General features: G+C 38.0%; 2 protein-coding genes across 2 annotated transcripts in view; both read left to right on the top strand.

The window, feature by feature from the left end:
- LOC114641179 (uncharacterized) overlaps positions 1 to 21595 on the top strand; it is a 52843-nt gene extending 31248 nt beyond the window's left edge. The window contains 1 exon segment of the mRNA XM_051925829.1: positions 16840 to 21595. Coding sequence (XP_051781789.1) covers positions 16840 to 18211 — 1372 coding nt within the window. The 3' untranslated portion in view covers positions 18212 to 21595.
- Positions 448 to 16846, top strand: LOC114641185 (neoverrucotoxin subunit beta-like). Its single transcript, XM_028790279.2, has 3 exons — positions 448 to 482; positions 14667 to 14773; positions 14897 to 16846. Exons 1-3 carry the CDS (start codon positions 463 to 465, stop codon positions 15805 to 15807), a joined length of 1038 nt encoding a protein of 345 aa, XP_028646112.2. The 5' UTR covers positions 448 to 462; the 3' UTR covers positions 15808 to 16846.
- Positions 21596 to 22118: the final 523 nt, after the last annotated feature.

Below are 22118 nucleotides of genomic sequence, written 5' to 3'. Positions count from 1 at the left end.
CAGGCTGTAAACAAATTAGCACTAAGCTATGAACAATTGTTATAAAGTCAGGTATAAGGGAAGAGGATATGCCTTTTTTATTATAATGCCTCCTACATCTGAATTCATCTTGTTTGGATTGAGCAAAATATAATACAGAATAAGATGTAGATTTTATACACCATAACAGTATCAAATCTACTTTTACCGTCTTAGTAAAATAAATGCAAATAAATTTAGACTATGCTATGTTATTAGGATTTGTTAAAGGCTATATACAATAACAAAATCAAAAGATCAGGAATTATTATCTTTTCTTTAGAGCAAATAGTTAATTTAAATTCAAATAGTTTCCTGGAAATCACGTGTCTAAAGAAGACGCAGAAGCTACACCTGTTGGCAGACTGCAGTCAGACCTTTTAAAGAGACGGAAGTGCATCAGCTGAGCAGAGCCTGAAACACCTTGAAGTGCTGGGAGTGACAATGGTTGCATCTCCGAGCAAGTAAGAGAAACGGATTTGATTTCTTTAACATCTAGAGTTTCTGTTTATGTTACAAAGATGAGGATTGAATTAAATACAGTCATATTACTTATGAATTGATTATGTTCTATTTGTACATTTTAGGATATTATTTTGAAGGAAATATATTTTAGGCTGAATAAAAGTTCTTGTTTAAATTAAAAGTCTCACTTTTATTTAAGTTAACCAGAATTAGTACTTTTTTAAATGCTGTGACGTGTGAATAGGTGTCTTGCTGCCCGAGTCTCAGTACCTTTGCAAAACCTGTTTTATTTCACTCAAAACAGGAATAGCAAGGTTATTAATTGTAGCTCGATCTACCATTCTACTACACACAGACGCAGCAAACAGGCAGGGTCAGGGCCAGGGCAGTGGCCAAGTTATAATGTTCTGTCCATCACCCATCAGGCGACAGGCACTTATTGCATGTGGCAGCGGTCAGCTTGTAGTTGTTTCTGTGGCACTGAGACGGACAAGCAGCCCTCAACAGATGCGGCAGTCACGGTTATGTGTGTCGTCCCTTTAGGGAGAGTCTCAAAAGAGTGCAGAAGTCTCACAATGCATTCACATCTTTTAGGTTTATACTTGTTTTGTTTTGTTTTTCTACATGTACAAGGTGTTTTATTTTCATTCCACTTTATCAATTTGGTCTATATTGTTAAGTCCATTACATAGAATCGAAATGAAAATCTTTTTTATTTCCAGATTACAATGTGACAAAACAGGAGGATGAATCCTTTCTCAAGGCACTGTAATAACAGATTTATTTTTCCATCTTGTAGATAGTGGTCTGACATTGGTTTCTTTAAATTTACATTCTTGCTTATTCTCAAAACAACTTTTTTACGTGTACTCCATAATCAATATGGAAAAGTGTCTCATGTCAAACCACAAAAAAAAAAATAATCAACAGTAAGATTAAACATTACCATAAAGTGAAAAAATCTAATACATTAACTGTAATGGCATGATGAAGAACAAGATGAAGATAAAATTCAGGTAAAGAGCAAACACTTATTGGAAAAGTAAGTCAAAAAGCACAAATGTTAAAGCAATTTTCTGCAGTGTGAATTTCTCTGCTTTCTACTGTAATTAAAGTTGACCGTGTATCCATTTTATAAGAATTTCTTGCCTGTGGCAACTTAAAACCTAGAAACAACAAACGAGGAATAGCTTTCAAGAGCCTTGTTTGTTCAGCGGCTCTTGCAATGTTGACAGTATTGTATGGCGATTAGTTTGCTCGCCACTTTGAAAAAGACCCTCTTTTGTGATATGGCTTTGCCAACACATTGATGATCTGGCAGAAGACATTGAAGATCAATTAAATGAGAGTCTTGCTTAATGAAAATTATTCACCACAGTAGAATGAATCAACTGAATGAAGACAGTTGGCTGTGCTGCTTGTGTTTGTGCAATACGGCCTTGATAAACTCGCATTTGATAAAAGAAATAACAGATAATTTTGCCAATTAGGACCTTCAACTTACAGAGAGGTGCAGGAGAAGAAAATGTAACAATGGCTGGTCTAACTGGCCAATTTGAGACACATTCCTAAAATTAGTTAATGTGGCGTTTGTCCTCAGTGGCAAAATACTGTAAGACCCCATGTATAGTGTTCTTTATCAATTGTTCTAGTCAAACAATTCAATCATTTTAAATGTCTTAGTGTATGTTTAACTACTAAATAAAGTTTTTTAAGGACTTGTTGGGTTGCAATTCCTCTTCCATAATAACTAGAAGGGAAAAACACAACAACATGCTATTGTAAATTAATCTTTACTATTAGCACTTTGATCTCTTAACATCTAGAATTGGATGCTGAATCCCATCTTAGTGAGGACATCTGGCTTCCCTGGAAAGCATTAGGGAAAGAGGTCTTATTCTGGGAGTGTGTTATAGACCACCCAATGCAGGCAATAACTTCAATGCACATTTCTTTAGTAAAATTAAAAAGTTTACATGGGGATATTACAATCATGGGGGACTTCAACTACCTGAATATTAACTGGGATAACTTTGCAAATATTGGAGTACAAGAGCAGGAGTTTTTAGATGTAATCAGGGACTGTTTTTTAACACAATATGTTAAAGCACAAACACAGGGGGACACCTGTCTGGATTTAGTATTTTGTTTTAATCAGGACAGAATTGAGGGTGTAGAGGTGATTGAACCACTAGGATTATGTGACCATAGTATAATACAATTCTTAATGTTTTGGAAGAGCATGGAGGCAAAGACAAAAACTATTAAGTTTAACTTTGGTGGGGCAGCTTTTGAGCAAATGTGGCAAAGTCTAAGGAGGACGGACTGGGATAAGCTTTCAAATGTGGAGACAGTTGAGGACTGTGGCACAGGATTAAAAATGTATTACATGTAATGCAAGACATGTACATACCTAAATTTGGAATGAATGGGAAATTTAAAAATATTCACAATTGTTTATTAAAGAGGAGAAAAAGAAGCTGCAAAGGAAAAAACAAATGAATAAGGCATATAAGAGTAATAACTCCAATGTGAGAAAATGAGGGCAACCATTAAGAAGGACATTAGAGAACATAATATATCTATCTATTATATTAAAAAATTTTGGGTCGAGACGTGATCATCTCGTGGAGACCTTTTGAAGTCCAGCAAGACTACTTGCACGTCACGCCCTACTTACAAACAATTTCTTGGAGACACTTTAACGTCCCATGAGACAAAGAAGTGAGACAAAAGGACAACTGCTGTACAGGCATTTTAATGAACGACATGCAGCGCGACCTGCAGATCACATGGTTAGTGTGCGTTCAGCCCCCCCCCCCCTTCACAACGCGAGCAGCAGAGATGCAAAGTGGTGAGAATGAAGCACGCCACCGAAGGGGGGATTGGGGGTGATAGAGCGAAGTGAGTAAAAATACTTTTTAAAAACCACGCTTATATTAAGTTAAAAACTGTACTACAAAGTAAAAAAATAAGTCTCTCATGCATCATTAGTAAAATAAAAGGTGGGCGATTTTGATAATATTTTAAGAAGTGTTTTTTTGAGTGTTGATTGATGAAAAGCACCCACGCTTTTATTTTATGAGTGATGTATCAGAGACTTATTTTTTACTTTTTAGTACACTTTTTAACTTAATATAAGCGTGCTTTTAAAAAGTATATATATATATATATATATATATATATATATATATATATATATATATATATATATATATATATATACCGTCTTTTTCTGAAAATAAGACATCCCCCGAAAATAAGCCCTATCGAGATTTTCGGAACTTTTTGTAATATAAGCCCTCCCCCGAAAATAAGCCCTAGTTAAAATAATGTGAAAAAAAGAATTCGTTAAAAAATGCTGTTGATTTATTAAGTATGTTTAGCTTCCCTAATACTCGTATTTCAGAGAAATGTTTGAAATAAAATATTCCGAGAAATTCATTGTTTACCTCTACAGTTCGTTTCAAATTAATTCTTGGAATTTATCTTAAAAATACAACATAAGGCAGCATGAATACATAAATATTGTGTCCGCTCTGCTCTGCTGTGTTGTACTGCGTCGCGCGTATCGCAGAGTATGGTCGAATGAGGTGGGGAGGGGGTGGAGGGGGGCATGCATATGCGGAATGCGACGGAACGCGTCGTTGGCGCACACTATAAATAATTGTTCGTTAAGGCAGCAGTCTACATTGAGCGACAGTGCAGATACAATGTTTGTTCATTTCAGTCTTGTAAGTCTGATTATTTCCTCATACGTAATTTTATTTTTTATAAAGTGAATAATTTTTAACCGCAGTTAAAATGAGTACAAAACGAAAGAGCTATTCCGTCGAGTACAAAAAGGGAATTGTGGAAGACTCCAGGGGTGTAAATCTTGATTTATGACGATGTTCCAGAAGAAGATGACATGACTGTAATTGAATAAATTTAAATTTCTGTATTCTGTGTAAAATAAATAAATATTAAATAAAAATATATAAATATACTTTTATTTTTGTCCTCCCCCGAAAATAAGCCCTAGTGCGTATTTTGGACCAAAAAAGAAAGTAAGACAGTGTCTTATTTTCAGAAAAAGACGGTATATATATATATATATATATATATATACAGTATATACATATTATTTTCAACTGTTTAGTCTTGGGTTTGTTTTAGTATAATTTGTAATCAATATTTTAACACTTTCTTTAATATTTCTATCTGTTACTAGCACCATCTTTTGGTGAAATCTTTAACTATTCTTCATATGAATATTTCATTTCTTAATCAACATGGATTAATTGATCAATTAGTGAAATTGATTATTGATTCATGTATTGTCGATGGAAGTGAGTAAGTGTGCAAAATTTCAAGTCATTTGGACAATAGGAAGTGGGATAGTGTCGATTACAAGATTTGTACCAGACAACAAACGGGTGAAGTTAAAATAAGCATGGTAATAATAATAATAAAAGACAAAGAGGAATATAGCAGGTAAGGCAAAAGAGAACCCAAAGATATTCTTTCAGTATTTTAGCACTTAAGGAACAGGTAAGGAGGAGGTAAAGTGCATCAGGAGTAGTATAAACTGGCACCAAAATCGATCAAAAATTTTACTGGTGTAATTCACGTACCCTTAGATTTCCGGTACCACCAAGATGTAGCCTAGTTAGCGGAAGTTACAACCTGTAGTCTGTACCTGCTTTGTGTGGTTTGTTAGGAATTGGGCATTTTGGCTCTTATCTGAATGGAAGTAGTCAGCCATCTTGGCTGTAGTCTGAGAGGAGTGGCCATCTTAGTTATGGTCTGTAAAGGGGCAGGCAGCTTTGGAAGCCAAGGATGACCTTGGGCCTGTAAGAAAACAAGGTATGTCAGCTATGGGGCAGAGCAGGGCATCCTAGTCCTAGGTGAATACAGCACCAGCCTGCGCAGAAAGTACAGAGAGCATGAGTGACAGACAGAAGAGAGAGGATGCAGAAGAAGACTTTAAAGAGAATCTACTACACTCCAAAGGAGACTGGCAGTTTTCGCAGGATTAATAACCTCTTGAGAAATGTATCAGGTTGTGGAGAAAATATCAAGCGAAAAAATATGTTGGAGTGGATGAGTGGACAATATACCTATAGAGTGTACAAACCAGCATGGGCAAAGTTCAAGAAAAACAGAACAATTGTTTCAACAGTCGATGACCAGTGGCAAGCAGATTTGGTAGAGATGTCTTAATACTCAAAAATCAATGATGGATGTAAATTAATCCTCGCATGTATCAATGTGTTCTTAAAATTTGCTTGGGCTGTGCCATTAAAGGCCAAGACGGGGGAAAGAATTTACTTGGGATTTTAGTTTGATTTTATGACAGGTTAGAGTTCTTAAGAAACTACAGGCAAACTAAGGCAGAGATTTTCATAACACTTTGGTACAAAAAGTAACAAAACAGAACAATATTTTACATTTTATCTCGAACAGCAAAGTAAAAGTATGTACAGCAGAACAAGTCAATAGGACTTTAAAGCCCTGTGAGAACAAAAAATAAAAAAATAAAACAAACCTGCAAACAAGGTGCGGCCCCAGCCTGTAATAAAGTGTCTATGGTAGCACATGCTTTATATATTTGCATTTCACTAGATTATGCAAATCATTCGTCTACTAGATGGTCGTCCTCTACAATGAAGATCGTATTTTCTGTATTTTCTGCAGCAGTGTGTTTTGTTGTTGCAGAATCCATGTTTTGCTTACTTCAGGCATAAAGAAAGGAGACAGGAGAGTGTCACCATGGAGAGCTGGTACGGCACACCTTAACAGCGTCAGACTGAGACCCAGGGGATAGAGAACAGAAAAGGCAGAGAGACAACGGTGAGGTAAAGGAGCCAGTAAGAGCAGGAGACAGAGGAGAGAGAAGGCCAGTACAAGTGTGGCGCTGGCGTTTGAGCTGACAGAGACAGACGAACACAGAGAGAGAGTCACGGGGAGCCATCTCTCTGGAAGCCGATTCCTGGTGTGACCCCATAAAGGAATAATACAGACCAGCTGAAGTGTAATCTTTAATTCTACATCAAAATATACTTCAGTATCAGTTTTTCCATTTTTCTATTTCACAATTCAGTTTCAACAAGAGTTAAAGTGACTTGTGTGCCCCCGCAAATAACGGTATGGTTATGAAAACTCTTAGCATTTCCTCATCATTGGATGCTGTTTTTCTTTATATAAGTTTAATTTTTGTCCTGCTGAAATACTCGGAAAAAAGAGGTGGCAGTTTTCAGTTGATTATTTATTTCTCAACCATTAATCTTTTTTCATTTTTTATCTTTATAGTTTCAAGTTGGTGATACATTTTAGGAAAATATACTTAAGAACAGCTTTTCCTTTGGTACACTCTCATTAGGCAGTGAAGAGTTATAACTCACCTTATTACTTCAAGTCATTTTCCTTTGTTCATTTTGTATTTTTTGGAGATTGTAAACAAACTGTTTTCACATTTTGCATTACTGAGACGGTGGCTGGTGCAGAAACTCACTGGGGGACACGAAGGCAGTCAGCTGTGTGGTGCAAACCACAACCCTTAACTTTCAACCATCTTGGCAGATTTCATTTTAATATCACGGGATGCTTCCTTGCACACATACATTTTAACACCAATTAGATTGTTTTCCTCTTTCAAAATGACCTGTAAATGGAAGTAGGTGATGGGTTAGAAATTGTCTGCATCTGCAGTACTTCAGCTAAAGTATTATATATGTTACGCAGAAACCGATCATTGAGCTACCATGGACATCTCTGTCTTACATACATGTTACCATTGAACTAAGCTATATATTAGAAAACAGCCTTTCATGACACAAGTAATACGAATATCAAAACTTCGCCAGGGTTGTAAAAGAGAGCACAGAGTCTTGCATTATGCATTATCACTGCAACACCTCCCATGTTTCTCCACAGCAAAAGATGGTAAAAGCTGGAGGATTGGGATTCTTCTTTAAATATGTGCTAGAAGATTTTCTAGGTGACAGACTAAATAGAGTAAAACTGTGGTTCTCAAACTGTGGGGCAGGCCCCTCTAGGGGGGCGCAAAGTAACAAAAAGTGGGGCACGAAGATGTGAAAAAAAAGGAAACAAGAATCAAAAATATGAAAAATACATCTATTGAAACCGAAACTAATTAACTTAAATTACATTCCGATACTAGAAAAATAAATATAGAGTTAGATAAATGTCGATAAAAGTTAAGTAATTAAAATAAAACATGCATCTATGATATATCATTAATTAAAAAAGAACAAATTGTTATTAGTGGGCTCCATTCAAAAAAACTTTAGGGGGGCGCGATTAAAACTGTTATGAAAACTTGAGAAATGCTGGTGTAAAAGATAGCCCAACCACAGACAGACACGACTCCAGATGTCTACAACACATGGTTTATTATAGACCACACAACACAACGACAGTGCACAAAACCCCACACTAACTCAGTCCTTATTCCTTCACCCGCCTACACTCCTCTCTCGCAAGCTCCATCCTCTTCCACCCAACTCCAGCTCCTCGAAGGGAGTGAGGAGGTCTCTTTTATCCCACCCCGGATGTGCTCCAGGTGCTCAGTGATGGTCTTCTGGCAGCACTACCTAGTGTGGCGGAAGTGCTGCCCTTGCTCTTGGAAGCACTGTAGGCATACATAGTTCCTGGTTTGGCAGACTCTAAGACTGTCTAGGAGCTCCCTGGTGGTGACCAAGGGTCCCCACAGGGTTGAGCTCCCCAGCTCCATTTTATCATGGCCCTGATGGAATCCAGGGCGGCTGCCCTCTTGAGCTCAGGGAAAAACAGTGCCCCTCCCATGGTCCGACCCTCTTCCAGGTCTCACGGTGGATGAAGATCCCTGGTCGTCTGCCACAATGGCATTGCCATTAACTCGGTACTTGTTATTACTATAAAATGCCCCTGGCTTCTCAGTCACAAAGTAGATAGCAATCTCCAGCTTCAGGGCTTTGCATTTTTTACTTATGCTTTTTAGCATAAATATCCTCCAAAAAAGAAACAATAGCGTACTCCTTAGCATCAAGTATCTGTAAAAATAAAATATCGGGGTGAACTCAAAACACAACCCAACCCACCATCTCAGAGTTACTCCTTATAGAGCACATCGATACATGTGAGAAGAAATTAATATCCATTATTGAATTTTGAGTAATAGGACATCTCTACCAAATCTGGTTTTCAACTGTTGAAAGAATTGCAATATTTTATTTGTTTGACATTTACTCCACAACCTGATACATTTCTCCAGAGGCTATTAATGCTGTGAAAACTGACAGTCTCCTTGGGATTGTTATATCATTAATTAGAACAGCAATGGAACAGCAATGGTTTGATGTTTAACTAACCACTGTGTAAAATCAGTTTGGCAAGAGATCCTCTGCAGGACACTCTCAATCAATCCCCCACAGGAAAGCCAAACTACTTAGCTGGAAGTCATCAGCACAACAAATGGTTTTAGTGGCAGGTGTGAATGTTATCGTGTGTCCCATTGGTCTGAAGTATGGCTGTTTAGGATTGGGTTGAATCAGAGGCCATTCTATAGCACAATGCATTATTGGTGTAAGGATTCGGACAAAGAATTTATACATTTGGTTGTTTTACCCCTCCCTGTGTCTCTCTCTCACCATCATGATGAAGGAGCATCACACACACCATGAACTGAAAAGACGACCACACTGAGAAGCACAGCCTAGTAGCCATATTTAGTCAGGCATTCGGCCCATCCTGAAGAAAGCTAGAAATGATAACTTAACTAGAGACATTAGAAGTAACTAACAAGTTTGTGTGCCACCTGAAACTACACATCAGCATTTATCAGGTTTTATGGTTGCCAATATTCACTTGTACATTGCTTATTGTTATTATTTTATGAGTATATTCAATAACACATTATTTAAAGTTGTAACTTAACTCCTGTTTGTCTTTTACTCTGTAATTGCCTGAGGTTAAAGATGTAGAAGGGAAGATGGGGAGAAGTTATAAAGTACAATACCTTATAAACAGTGGTAAGTCTATGGGATTTGAGGCATTCTGACAAAGGCCTCACAATAAAGAATACAAAAGGGGAAAGTAGAATAATACAGAACTCTACCAAGACAAAATAGTAAGTAAGCTAAATGTGCAAATCAATGGAAGGAATTACTAAGGATAAGGGTGAGCAGCTCATGTCAAGAGATAGATAGATAGATAGATAGATAGATAGATAGATAGATAGATAGATAGATAGATAGATAGATAGATAGATAGATAGATAGATAGATAGATAGATAGATAGATAGATAGATAGATAGATAGATAGATAGATAGATAGATAGATAGATAGATAGATAGATAGATAGATAGATAGATAGATAGATAGATAGATAGATACTTTATTAATCCCAAGGGGAAATTCACATTCTCCAGCAGCAGCATACTGATACAAAAAAAAACAATATTAAATTAAAGATTGATAATAATGCAGGTAAAAACAGACAATAACTTTTTATAATATTAACGTTTACCCCCCCCGGTGGAATTGAAGAGTCGCATAGTTTGGGGGAGGAACGATCTCCTCAGACTGTCAGTGGAGCAGGACGGTGACAGCAGTCTGTCGCTGAAGCTGCTCCTCTGTCTGGAGATGATCCTGTTCAGTGGATGCAGTGGATTCTCCATGATTGACAGGAGTCTGCTCAGCGCCCATCGCTCTGCCACAGATGTCAAACTGTCCAGCTCCGTGCCTACAATAGAGCCTGCCTTCCTCACCAGTTTGACAAGGCGTGAGGTGTCTTTCTTCTTAATGCTGCCTCCCCAGCACACCACCGTGTAGAAGAGGGCGCTCGCCACAACTGTCTGATAGAACATCTGCAGCATCTTATTGCAGATGTTGAAGGATGCCAGAGAGAAGGAGTTTTACTGAACAGTCACTACGGGTTCACAAGAGGGAGATCACGTTTTACTAACATGGTAGAATTCTGTGAGGAAGCAACAAAGGGATCTGAGCAGAGTGGTGTGTATGGTATTATTTATCTTGACATTCAGAAAGCATTTGATAAGGTGCCAGATGAGAGGGGATGAGAGGGTGGGCATCAAAAAATAATTATTGGGAGTTCAGGGTGATGTTTTTAGATGGGTGCAGAATTGGCTCAGGCAGAGCAAGCAGGGGACACTGCTATTTTTAATTTATATAAATGATTAGGATAATAATATAAGTAACAAGCTGGCAGATGATACCAAGATAGGTGGATTAGCAGATAACCTGGAATTTACTAAATCATTACACGCTTGCACTTGCACTTTTTACAGTTTGTTTAACACATTTTTGCACTCATTAAGACAGTGTTCAGAAGCCATTAATAAGGCTAACAGAATGTCAGGTTATATAGCGCCTTGATGTGTGGAGTACAAGTCACAGGAGGTTCTGCTCCAGCTTTTTAACACACTGGTGAGGACTCATCTGGAGTCCTGTGTGCAGTTTTGGTCTTCAGAATACAAAAAGGACATAACAGGGCTAAAAAAAGTCTAAAGATGAGCGGCCAGGCTCAGAGATGAGTTATGAGGAAAGATTAAAAGAGCGGAGCCTTTTCAGTTTAAGCAAATGAAGATTAAGAGGAGACCTGACTGAAGTGTTCAAAAATTATGGATCAAGTCTGTGACTTTCAAATGAGTTTATCAAGAATTTGTGAACACCGTTGGAAACTTGTTAAGGGTAAATTTTGCACAAACATTAGGAAGTGCTTCTTTACAGAGACATAGAATAAGTGACCAAGTAGTGTGGTAGACTTTATGGACTTTCAAAATTCGACTTGATGTTATTTTGGGAGAATTAAGTGAATAGGACTGGTGAACTTTGCTGAGCTGAATGGCTAGTACTTGTCAACATTTTTCCAATGTTCAAATGTTTTAACATCTGTTGAATAAAAATGAGGGGGAGAGAAGTTGCTCAAGTATCTTCAGACCATCAGAAGGGGTGCAGCAACTTGTAAAACACAACTTTGTGGAGCCTGTGCAGACGATGGGATGTTGGTGTGAACAGACAGCATTTATCTATCAGCACTTTGCAGATTCTTCTTCAGTGTTGAGGACAATTGGCCTGGCTGTGTCTCAACTGGCAAGTTTTGGATAAAATCCTGGCATTTTGTCGGCTAAAAGTGTTGTGAAAAGTGTAGCACATTGAGGTTTTATCACAAGTTCACTGATTTGGGTTTCCATTCCGTTCTTCACTGTGAACGTTATAATGCTACTGAAGTTACATTAAAACTATTTTCTTCTTCTGCCTCTTAAAGCCATCACACAACTAATTTGAAGGGTTGATCAACTATACTGGTCTACACCAAAATCCAGCACACACTAAAAAACTGTATTTTATAGATTTAGGTGTGCTAAATCGATTACTGAAATTGAAATTTCTCAACCACTAACTGTTGCCACAAGCTATCAGATTTAGTTAAAAAAAAGCATTAATTTTTAATGGAATAATTATTTTCCATGTTCAGAATATTATTTGATGTATACTTTGAGGTGCAAAATGGCAGTCTTCCTCGTTCTTAATGTTAGCTATGATTTATGGAATCTAATGCAGAAGATCAAGGAATAGAAGAGAATACCAGAGGAGTGGAGGAACAGTGTGACTGGACCCAATTATATGGAGAAGGGTGATATTCAGGATTGTGAAAACTGTAAAGGGATAAAGCTGCTGTCACACAAAATGAAAATTTGGGGAAAGGGTTATACAGAGAAGGCTTGGAGAGGAGCAGTTTGATTTTATAACAGGGAGAGCAACAACTGCTGCAGTCTTTGCATTGAGACAACTCATAGAGTAGCACCAAGAAAAACAGAAAGGTTTTTATGTGGAATTTATTGATTTAGAGAAGGGTTATGATATAGGATCACGTCAAGAAGTCTGAAGGAGCATGAGACAGGAAGGAGGACCAGAGAAGTATGTGAAGATTGTCCACGATATGTTTGAGGGAATGAGGACTCGGGTTAAAAGCAGTGCTGGGTAACAGACAAGATTCCAATTAGAGGTGGTCTGCACCAGGGATCTTCTTTAAGTCCTTACCTCTTTGATCTGATTATGGATGTGTGGACTCCTAAGTTAAAAGACCAATCACCGCTGGTGCTGACTTTTTGCCATCAAAATTGTGTTGTGTAGCATGAGAAAGGAGAAAGTGGAGAGAAAGTTGGAAGAATGGAGAAGGACTTTGGAAGACTGAGGCTTGAAGATAACTAGGAAGAAGACAGACTATCTGTGGTTTAATTGTATCCAGGATTCAGAAGTCAACCTGCAGGGAGAGCCATTGAAAAGAGAGGATAAATTTAAACATCTAAGACCAGTGGCAGCCAAAGGTGAAGAATTAGAAGCAGAGTTAAAAAGTTAGAAAATGGCATAAATGAGAATGTGTAGATGTACATAGTAACAAAAAATTACACAATAAGAGATGAGACAATCAGAGGTTCAACAAAAGAGTGAGAGATGTCTAAGAAAGTACAGGAAAGGAGGTTGAAGTGGTGTGAACATGGGATGAGGAGAGACAAGGAATATGTGGGCAAAAGAGTGATGGACATGGAAGTACAGGGAAGTGGAAGTGATGGAAGCCAAAGTGGAGGTGGATGGGTAAAGGAGATGAAGATTTGAAGGAAAAGAGTCTGAAGGGGAGGAGGTGCAGGACCAACTTGTGAAGGACTGGCTGATCAGGCACATTGAACCCACAGAGAAGGGGGAAACGATGAAGAGGAAGAAGAAGATTCCACAATGAAACACCATCAGAGGATTAGAATAGGAAAAAAACATTTCCAAATGACTACATTTTGTAAGAAATAATTATATTTAAAACAATTTGAAATGTAATTTATACATTTTTCCAAGTCTGAATTTACAGGGTAAGCCAAAAACAAGTACCACATTTTAAATGTTTATTCTACAAAAACACTTAAAGATAAAATAAATTTCATTATGACACAATAAAGGGTATACAAAATAGATTTCTTTCACTGTGTTTTAAAAATGATGTGTTCAAGGTGGTGGCCATCAAAGGTGATACACTCCTCGAGACGATTTCTGAACGCTCACATGACTCGTTCGGCCGTTTCAAGTGGGATAGCGGTGATTTCGTTGGGTGAGTAGCAGCCTTGAGGGCTTCAATGTTTTGAGGTCGGTGTGTGTATACCTTCAACTTGAGATAGCACCACAAGAAGAAATCGAACGGAGCGAGAGCAAGCGAACGTGAAGATCACCCGACATCGCTGCACAGGGAGGTCAGCTTCTCTGGAAACCATAAAACTTTCTTTAATATAGTTGATTTTTTTCCTTTTTTTAAACCTTCATTGCTCTGCAATTGTGATATTGATCCAGAGTCCTCAAATGTTTAAAGAATGTCTAAAATTTCTAACTGATGCACATTTTATTTATTCCTTTATTTATTTGCAGATCAGTGTTATTTAGAGTTTAATAGTTGAAATTAAATTAGACCACTTTGACGAGATCTGATTTCACTTTGGCATTGAAGACTCTCTTTTTGTTGTCAAAAAACAAAATTATATCCACTGGGATTAAATGTTATATAAAAAAAAAAATGGGAAAATCTCCAAAGAGTGAAGACTTTTTATAGGCACTGTATGGATAGCGGGGGTCTCCTGATCAGATTAGCAGAAGCCTTCATCATCTGTATGTCAGAATTAAACAAAATGTTTGCAAGTCCTGATCAAAACTGGAAGTTTTTTATAGATTTATGTTTTTAAATTACTAGTATTCCATCCAGCCATTTTTTGAATCTGCTTCATATAAAATTAGGGTTATGGAAAACAGAATCTTTTTGTGGCAACAGTAAGCCAAAGGCAGGATGAAGATGAAAATCAGAGTCGCTAAATAAAAAATGAAAGAGATTTGTGGAGAAAAGGCCCAATCTGCACAGATGGAGACCAAGCCAATATTATAATGCAGTGGCCCGGACCACCTATAATACCACTTCATTGGTAACTCCAGTCTGACCAGAATGAGTGAATTTGGTTGCACTCTGTGATGGACTGGCACCCCCACTAGCACTGATTCCTGCCTTTCAGCTCATCCTGCTAAGATGAACTCTTCTATATCCCTGCAGTCCTTTATTTGACTTAAAAAGACGAAAAAATGGAGAAAACTCTTACAATTGTAATAAACTGCTCATTTTATATCATTTATGTGCTTAATTTCACAGGCTGGGATTGTCATCTCAAGATGGCTCAGCTTTGGAGATGGACGCCCTTGGCCGACCTTTCCAGGTGGGGATGCTCTATGACTGTCGCACTGATTCACTCATTCCAGGTAAGAGAAAATTCAATTTTTCATGTTTGCTCTCTCAAACAGACCACCTGCAGTGATATTCTGGGATCCACGTATCACCAAATTGCAATTTTTTTGATTGTTCAATTTTGTTTTTATCACCAGATGTCACTCTATGGGACTTGGAAAACCTCAAGAAAGACCTCAAAATTAAACCCCAGAAAAACACGCAGGTCAACATCATCACTTTGGACTCCTTGGATGAGAAAACTTCCATCTTAAATGTGACAGCCTCTCTTAAAGCGAGCTTCTTGTCTGGCTTGATTGAGGTTGGTGGAGCTGCCAAGTACCTCAATGACACCAAATCATCCAAACTACAGTCCAGGGTCACCCTGCACTACAGCACGACCACCAGAATGGAGCAGCTCACCATGAGCCACTTGGGGAATCAGAACGTCGTCTATCCAGAAGTGTTTGAGCAGAAATCGGCCACCCATGTTGTCACAGGTGTGTTGTATGGAGCTCAGGCTTTTTTCATTTTTGATCAAATGGACACTAAAGAGGAACAGAACCGAGATAATAAAGGAAAATTAGAAACATTAATTAAAAAATATATTTCTGTAGATGGGAAAAGAGACTTAAAAATGATAGATGCTGACAAGGAAACCGCTGACCATCTTAACGTCACATTCTATGGTGATTTTCTCCTTGATCACAATCCTACAAGCTTTCTGGATGCCATGCAGATTTACAACAATTTGCCAAAGCATATTGACGAAGATGACAAGCTAGCTGTGCCCGTCCAGGTCTGGCTGTACCCGCTGAAACATCTCAACTCACAGGCTGCTCAGGTGGTACAAGAGATCAGTGTGGCACTTGTGTCCAAATCTCAGGAGGTCCTGGAGGAATTAGACGAGCACATCATGAGGTGTAATGACATCATGAAAGACGGTGTTGTCAACAACTTTTCTATTATTAGGAAAAATGCAAATGACTTCAAATCAATGCTTAATCAATTTAAATATACCTTCCAAAAAGAACTGGCAAGGGTCTTGCCAAATATCAGGGGGGGGTGACGCAAGTGAAGGAGAGCTGGCCAACATTCTGAAGAAGAAGGAAGAGTCGCCATTTAAGAAGTGTGTCATAACAACATGGCTGGATAAAAGAGAAAAGGAAATCACTATGCTCAGAAGTTTCTTTAATCGAATTAATGAAATAAAACTTGATATTGTTATAAATGACCTGGATACATTAATTTACAATACCAGTATTAAAAATATTGTCTGCTTGACGTTCACTTCACTGCATGTGTGTCAGCCATACATGTCAGAAATGGAACGCTATCTTCAAGCCCCTTCTAGGAAGTCCTCATATCATCTGTCAGAGCCAAGTGAAGAGTTAATCATCCAGAATTTCAGACAGCATTCCCAGCGTTTCATTGAGTTTGCTGAAATAAACCAAAGCAGCAAAACAACGAGATTTCTCGTCCGGTCAAAGGCTGATGGTGAATATCTTGGGGCAACAATCTATTTGTATAAATGTGGGCATCTCATAAACAAAAACTTTCAGCTTCCACCGAAACCTGAGACTCTTGTGGTTGACTCCCAGACAGAAGACAGTGTAACCTTAAAGTTAAGACCACCAAAGTGTGACTTAGAAGGGTACAGAGTGGAGTATAAGCGACTAGAAGATGAAGAGTGGAAGACTGTGAACACAACTGATAAATGTGTAAAATGTACCATCACAGAGTTACATCCAACTTCAACATATCAACTCAGACACAGAGCCATTTGTCAAGTTGGTGTGAGTCAGGCCAGTGATAAGATTGAAGTAAGAACACTGCCCATTATAAAGCCTACGGGAAGACATGCTATAAAAGACAAATGTAAGGAGATAACAGATGGAAAATTAAGAATTCATCTTTTGTCTTTGAAATCACAGTTCATAAATACTGTGAAGAAGATAGAAACATGTTCCTTTGGAAACAGAACATCCATCAAACCTTCAAAAACAATTATGGTCCTTGGAGAAACAGGTTCTGGCAAATCCACCCTGATCAATGGAATGGTCAACTACGTATTTGGTGTCCAGTGGGAGGATGACTTCAGGTTCAAGTTAATCCATGAAGAAACATCTAGAAGTCAAGCTGAAAGCCAGACATCTGCTGTCACTGTCTATGAAATGAATTACCAGGATTGTTTCAAGGTCCCATACTCCTTCACTGTAGTCGACACGCCGGGTTTTGGAGATGCCAGAGGAATTGATCAGGACAAACAAATCACTGAGCAGATACGAGAATGTTTTTCATCTCCACAGGGGGTCCAACACATTACCGCAGTGTGCTTTGTAGTTCAGGCTTCCCAAGCTCGACTGACACACACACAGAAGTACATCTTTGACTCCATTTTGTCCATTTTTGGTAAAGACATAGCCAATAACATCCTAGTCTTGATCACATTTGCAGATGGACAGCGTCCACCAGTTCTGAATGCCATCACGGAGTCTAACATACCATTCCCCAAAGATGAGAAAGAGAGTCCTTTATTTTTCAAATTTAATAATTCAGCACTTTATGCTAATAATGACGAGACTAATAGCAGTGATGATCAGATGTTTGACAAAATGTTTTGGGACATGGGTGCAAACAACATGGAGGGGTTTTTTAAGGCTTTAGAGAAGATGGATGATGAAAGTTTGGAGACGGTAGTGGAAGTATTGCGGCCTAAAATCAGTACTGCACTGAGTAAACGTGAAGAAATTAGACAAACCCGTGATATTTCAGATAAGCATATTACTGACATAGAGAGCAACAAGGATTTTGAGTATGAAGTGGATGTAACTGAGACAAAAACAGAGAGCATTGCAGGCACCGGCAAGTTCATCACTAACTGCCAGAAAGGCAACTTCACCTGTCATTATCCGTGTTCTTTATCAAATGATGAGGATAAGATCAGATGTTCTGCTATGAAGGACGGGGTCCGCACTGTTTGTCCTGGTAAGTGTTCACGGAATATTCGCTCCGACCAACAGCACAGATTCATCTCTGAAGCTAAAAAAGTCAAAAAGATGTTTGATGAGCTTAAGAAGAAATACGAACAAGCACAAGGGGAATTGATGACAACTGAACAACTGTCTGAGTGGTTTTGTCATGAACTGGAGACTTTGATAAAGCTGAATTACAAACTCCGTAAGGAGTCTCATGAAAGTATAAAACGACTTGAAGAAATTGCCCTCAGACGAAACCCGCTCTACTTTCTAGGGAACATTGAGCTCCTCATTCAGACTAAAAAACAAGAAGCAAAGCTGGAATGGATGGAGCGAAATAAGGAACTGCAGGAAGTGAAGGAAAGGGCAGAAATAATAACAAGTCTCATTAGAAATGAAGAACTCTCACTAAGTGTCGAAAAGAAGAGTCAAAAGAGAAAATCGCCAGAGTCAAAGTGCCAACATATTAAGAAACTTTTAAAAGAGACCTTTTGAAAAAAAAAAAAAAAACTGAATACTGAATGAATTTATTTTGGACCTTTGTTAACACTCAACTGATGAAATCTGTTAAGAGAATATGATTTTATTATGAAGTAATCAAGAATTTTATTAATCTCTCTTTTTATTCTAACTACTTTGCTAAAAGCATTTTTGTAAGAAAGCACAGTATTGAACTGTAACATTGACGATTTTTATTTTACTGTAACTTCTGATCTCTATAAAAGTACAGTAACTTGTCTAACCACAAAAAGAGGAAATGTTAGTACAGTAGAGACAGCAGACCACCAATTAAACTAGCAAAATTGAAAGTTGTCACCACAATAAGGCAGTCTACCAGGATGAATGTGAAGGACAAAGTGGGCATTGCCCTTTCGCCTAGGCATTTAGAGGCACACAAGGTCTTTTAGGACAGCAGATTTAATTTAGAAATTCAGCTGTACTTCCCAAGCTGCATTCCTAAGTGAACGGCTGAACTGCACCTTGTACCAACACTTTGGTCAGCTCTGTTCTACATCTGATAACAAAAAGGTGGAAATCAGAGCTGAGCGGGCACCTCGTAGAAACTCCTTCACACAAAAAGGCACCCAAAATGACATTCATTTTAAGCTGAACTGTGACTGGATATGATGGACAAAATAAGGCACCTATAAGGCAACATTGGAGATGTGTAACTGGAAGTTGATGAGCTGCCCATTTTTGGGGAGCTGAAAGCTGATCATCCACTCTTTTATGGTTGAGAGGCTATCAATTCTCTGTGGAGCAAAAAGCTCACAAACTTTCTTTGTACTGGAAGATAATATCCATAAAGCCTCGGAGCTGGATGAGTTGAATGAGCTCCAAGATCAACTCTGCCGAGCCAAACTCTGGGCAAGAGACTGAGCTCAGTCTGAGAAGACTGATTAGAAGTCATAACTTCAAGAAGGGAACTTCAGTGCCTACACTCTTCTGTCAGAAAGTACCTTAAAACAAGCTGTGAAAGGCAGCATCACACCACACCTCGGACAAAGGACCATGTATTTTTTATGCTTCACAAGATGAGATTAGATGGAGTTGGTCTCGTGGACAGCTGAGACACCTGCCTTCATTTCATCTTCTCAGGGAGCTGCATGGTGCCTTAATCAGGTGGTGGTGGTGGCAATGGTTGTCATCACAGAAGAACCAGAGAAAATAACAAAGAAAATTGGAGATTGTGGATCCCTGAAGAATATGATAATTCTCTGCCCATATAGTCTATTAGGAATACAACTAATATGTAGCTACGATAAAGCCATATTAAAATAGTGAGTTTTCAGCACTTTTTTTTAAATGTCCCACGGAATTAGCTTGGCAAATTTCTATAGGTAAAGTATTCAGATTTTAGGTGCATAACAGCAGAAGGCCACCTCAACACCTCTTTTAATCTTGACTCTTGGAATTATAAGCAGACCACCATTCAAAGATCTGAGGTTACAACTTGGAGTGTTAGGAGGACAGGCATTCCAAACTTTAGGACGGCGCAGATTATTTAAAGCTTTATAAACCAGAAGAAGAAGTTAAAGTCAATTCTGAATGACCCAGGCAACTGAGGTAATGACGCTAAAACTGGTGAGACGTGCTCAAATTTTGTTAAGATTCTGGCTGATCCATTCTGCACTCATTACAATCGGTTGATGTCTTTCTCAGGTATTCCTGTTAGGAGAGAATTACAGTAATCTAGTCAACTAAAAGTAAAAGCTTGAACTAATTTTTCAGTGTCTTCTAAATCAATTATTGTTATAACTTTTGCTTTATTCTTTAAGTGAAATAATGCAGTCGTAGTAATCTGGTTAATGTGTGATTTAATGTTTAGGTCAGAGGCGATGTTAACCCCTAACGTCTTTACTTCCGATCAAGGTTATTTCCAGTATCCTCGCTATATCCATGTTTGTCAATCACTAAGATTTCTGTTTTTTCCTTTTTAGTGTAAGAAAGTGACTACTCATCAAATCTGAAATAACTGCTAAGACATTGGATCAGACAGCCAAGAGCACAGGTGTCAGACTCCGGTCCTCAAGGGCAACAGTGGCTGCAGATTTTCATTCTAACCGTCTTCTTCATTAGTGAGCCGTTTTTACTGCTAATTAACTTCTTTTGCTTTAGTTTTAATTAACTTGACTCAGGCCCCTTAGTTGTCTCTTTTTCCTTAATTAGTAGCCAAACAATAAGGAGACATCAAACAAGCCACCACATGACCACCTCACCTGTGCCCATCACACAATATCTGAAAATAAAGAAAGGTGAAGGTCTCAGTAAGGTTGATCTCTCAGGTCACCAAAACATTTTGACGGTGTTCTTAGAAAAAACAGAAAAATCGACAAATTTGAGAATATCTGTTGTGGTAGAATGAATTGAATTAAATAATGGGCTTAATTAACAGCTTCTCATTAATAGACATTTTGGAGTGAAATTTGTTGGAGTTTGAAATCCCAGTTCAGCTGGTCATCTTTTGGCTCGTTTCACACCTCATTTCTGTTTGGGTGCCATTTAATGAAGAAACAAATCAATTCAGAGGACTGAATCCTTAAAAACAGGGCTATTGAAATGAAGGGAAAAGGAGCTAATTAGCAGTGAAAACTACTCACTGATTAGGAAAAGGGTTAGAATGAAAACCTGTAGCCACTGCGGCCCTCCAGGCCCAGAGTTCGACACCCCTGTCCAAGAGCATCATTGTTGAAAAGGCAGTATATTATTTATGTGTTGTATCCCTTTAATTAGTTGTCTTCCACCTTGATTTATTAGTTATTGTGATTGGCCTGTGCTGAGTTGGAACTTGGCCAATCACAGGGCTTCAGGGCTTGAACCTTATGGATTGTTTGGTGGCGTCTGAGCAGTAGAGTAGGAGCTTTATTTGTTATATGTGAATGTTTGCGCAATTATTTATAAAGTAAGTGGAATTTAATTGTTTGTCCTTAAAGTATATTGTTTGTGTTTAAATTTGTAATTTGGATATATATTTAATACAGTTTCTAAAATATAGACGTTTCAGGAAGCTAAAGTATAGTTGAACAGACGCTATTTGGAGTTTCATACATATTCTTTGTTATAGAATTACAGTATTATGGTTTCCTCATGTATAATATGTATATATGTTAAGAATAATTACTTATTTAATTTTAGTAAATGCTTTATAGTTTAGCGTTCTAGTAATTTCCTGATATTGATGTTATCTTGAGTGTAGTATGCCATCTACTGGATAAATAAAGTATCTGTTAATGACTAATGTTAACATTGGCAAACTGAAGAGAAAGAAACTGTGATAGCTAATTTATGTTTATTATTTTATTTAGACCATACCTTCACATTTGTATAAGTTTGGAAGAAATTAATAAATAGCATTTGGACATCTTCATCCATCTCTGACCGGATGTGTGCAGTGATTGAAATTTAAACCCGAACCAACTTAATTCTTCACTACAATCATGGTCATTAGGCTCTAGTGATAAATGGAGTTGTGTGTCGTCTGCATTGCTGTGGTAGCTCACCTTGTGCATTGTGTTATAGACAAATGGAGAACTGAAGCAACTGATCCAATATAGATCCTTGTGGCACACCATATACAATATTATATATCTCTGAAGTACAATCACCACAACAAAGAATTTTCGACCTGTTAAGTAAGACTGAAACCAATTTTAAACGCTGCCAGAGAGGCCCATCAATTGACTAAAGTGATTGATAAGAATACTGTGATCAATGGTGTCAAATGCTGCGCTCAAGACTAAGAGAAGGAGAAATGAAATACGGCCTCTGACCACATTAAATCAGAAAAAAAGTATTACACATAGGAAGTGAAAATGTTAGGTTTGAATACACAATGGACGGTCGGAAAATCGAGAGTCCACCTTTTGAGAAGGATTTAGGAGTCCTAGTGGACTCTAAGCTA

This window comes from Erpetoichthys calabaricus, chromosome 4 (assembly GCF_900747795.2).
Source record: "Erpetoichthys calabaricus chromosome 4, fErpCal1.3, whole genome shotgun sequence".
NCBI lineage: Eukaryota > Metazoa > Chordata > Cladistia > Polypteriformes > Polypteridae > Erpetoichthys > Erpetoichthys calabaricus.
The sequence above is the reverse complement of the archived record's forward strand: the minus strand, read 5'-3'. Positions and strand labels throughout refer to the sequence as shown.

Coding starts and splice junctions, on each gene's coding strand:
- LOC114641185 (XM_028790279.2), top strand. CDS start 463: ATGGTTGCATCTCCGAGCAA. Junction 483..14,666: donor ATGGTTGCATCTCCGAGCAA/GTAAGAGAAACG, acceptor TTAATTTCACAG/GCTGGGATTGTCATCTCAAG. Junction 14,774..14,896: donor CACTGATTCACTCATTCCAG/GTAAGAGAAAAT, acceptor TTTTATCACCAG/ATGTCACTCTATGGGACTTG.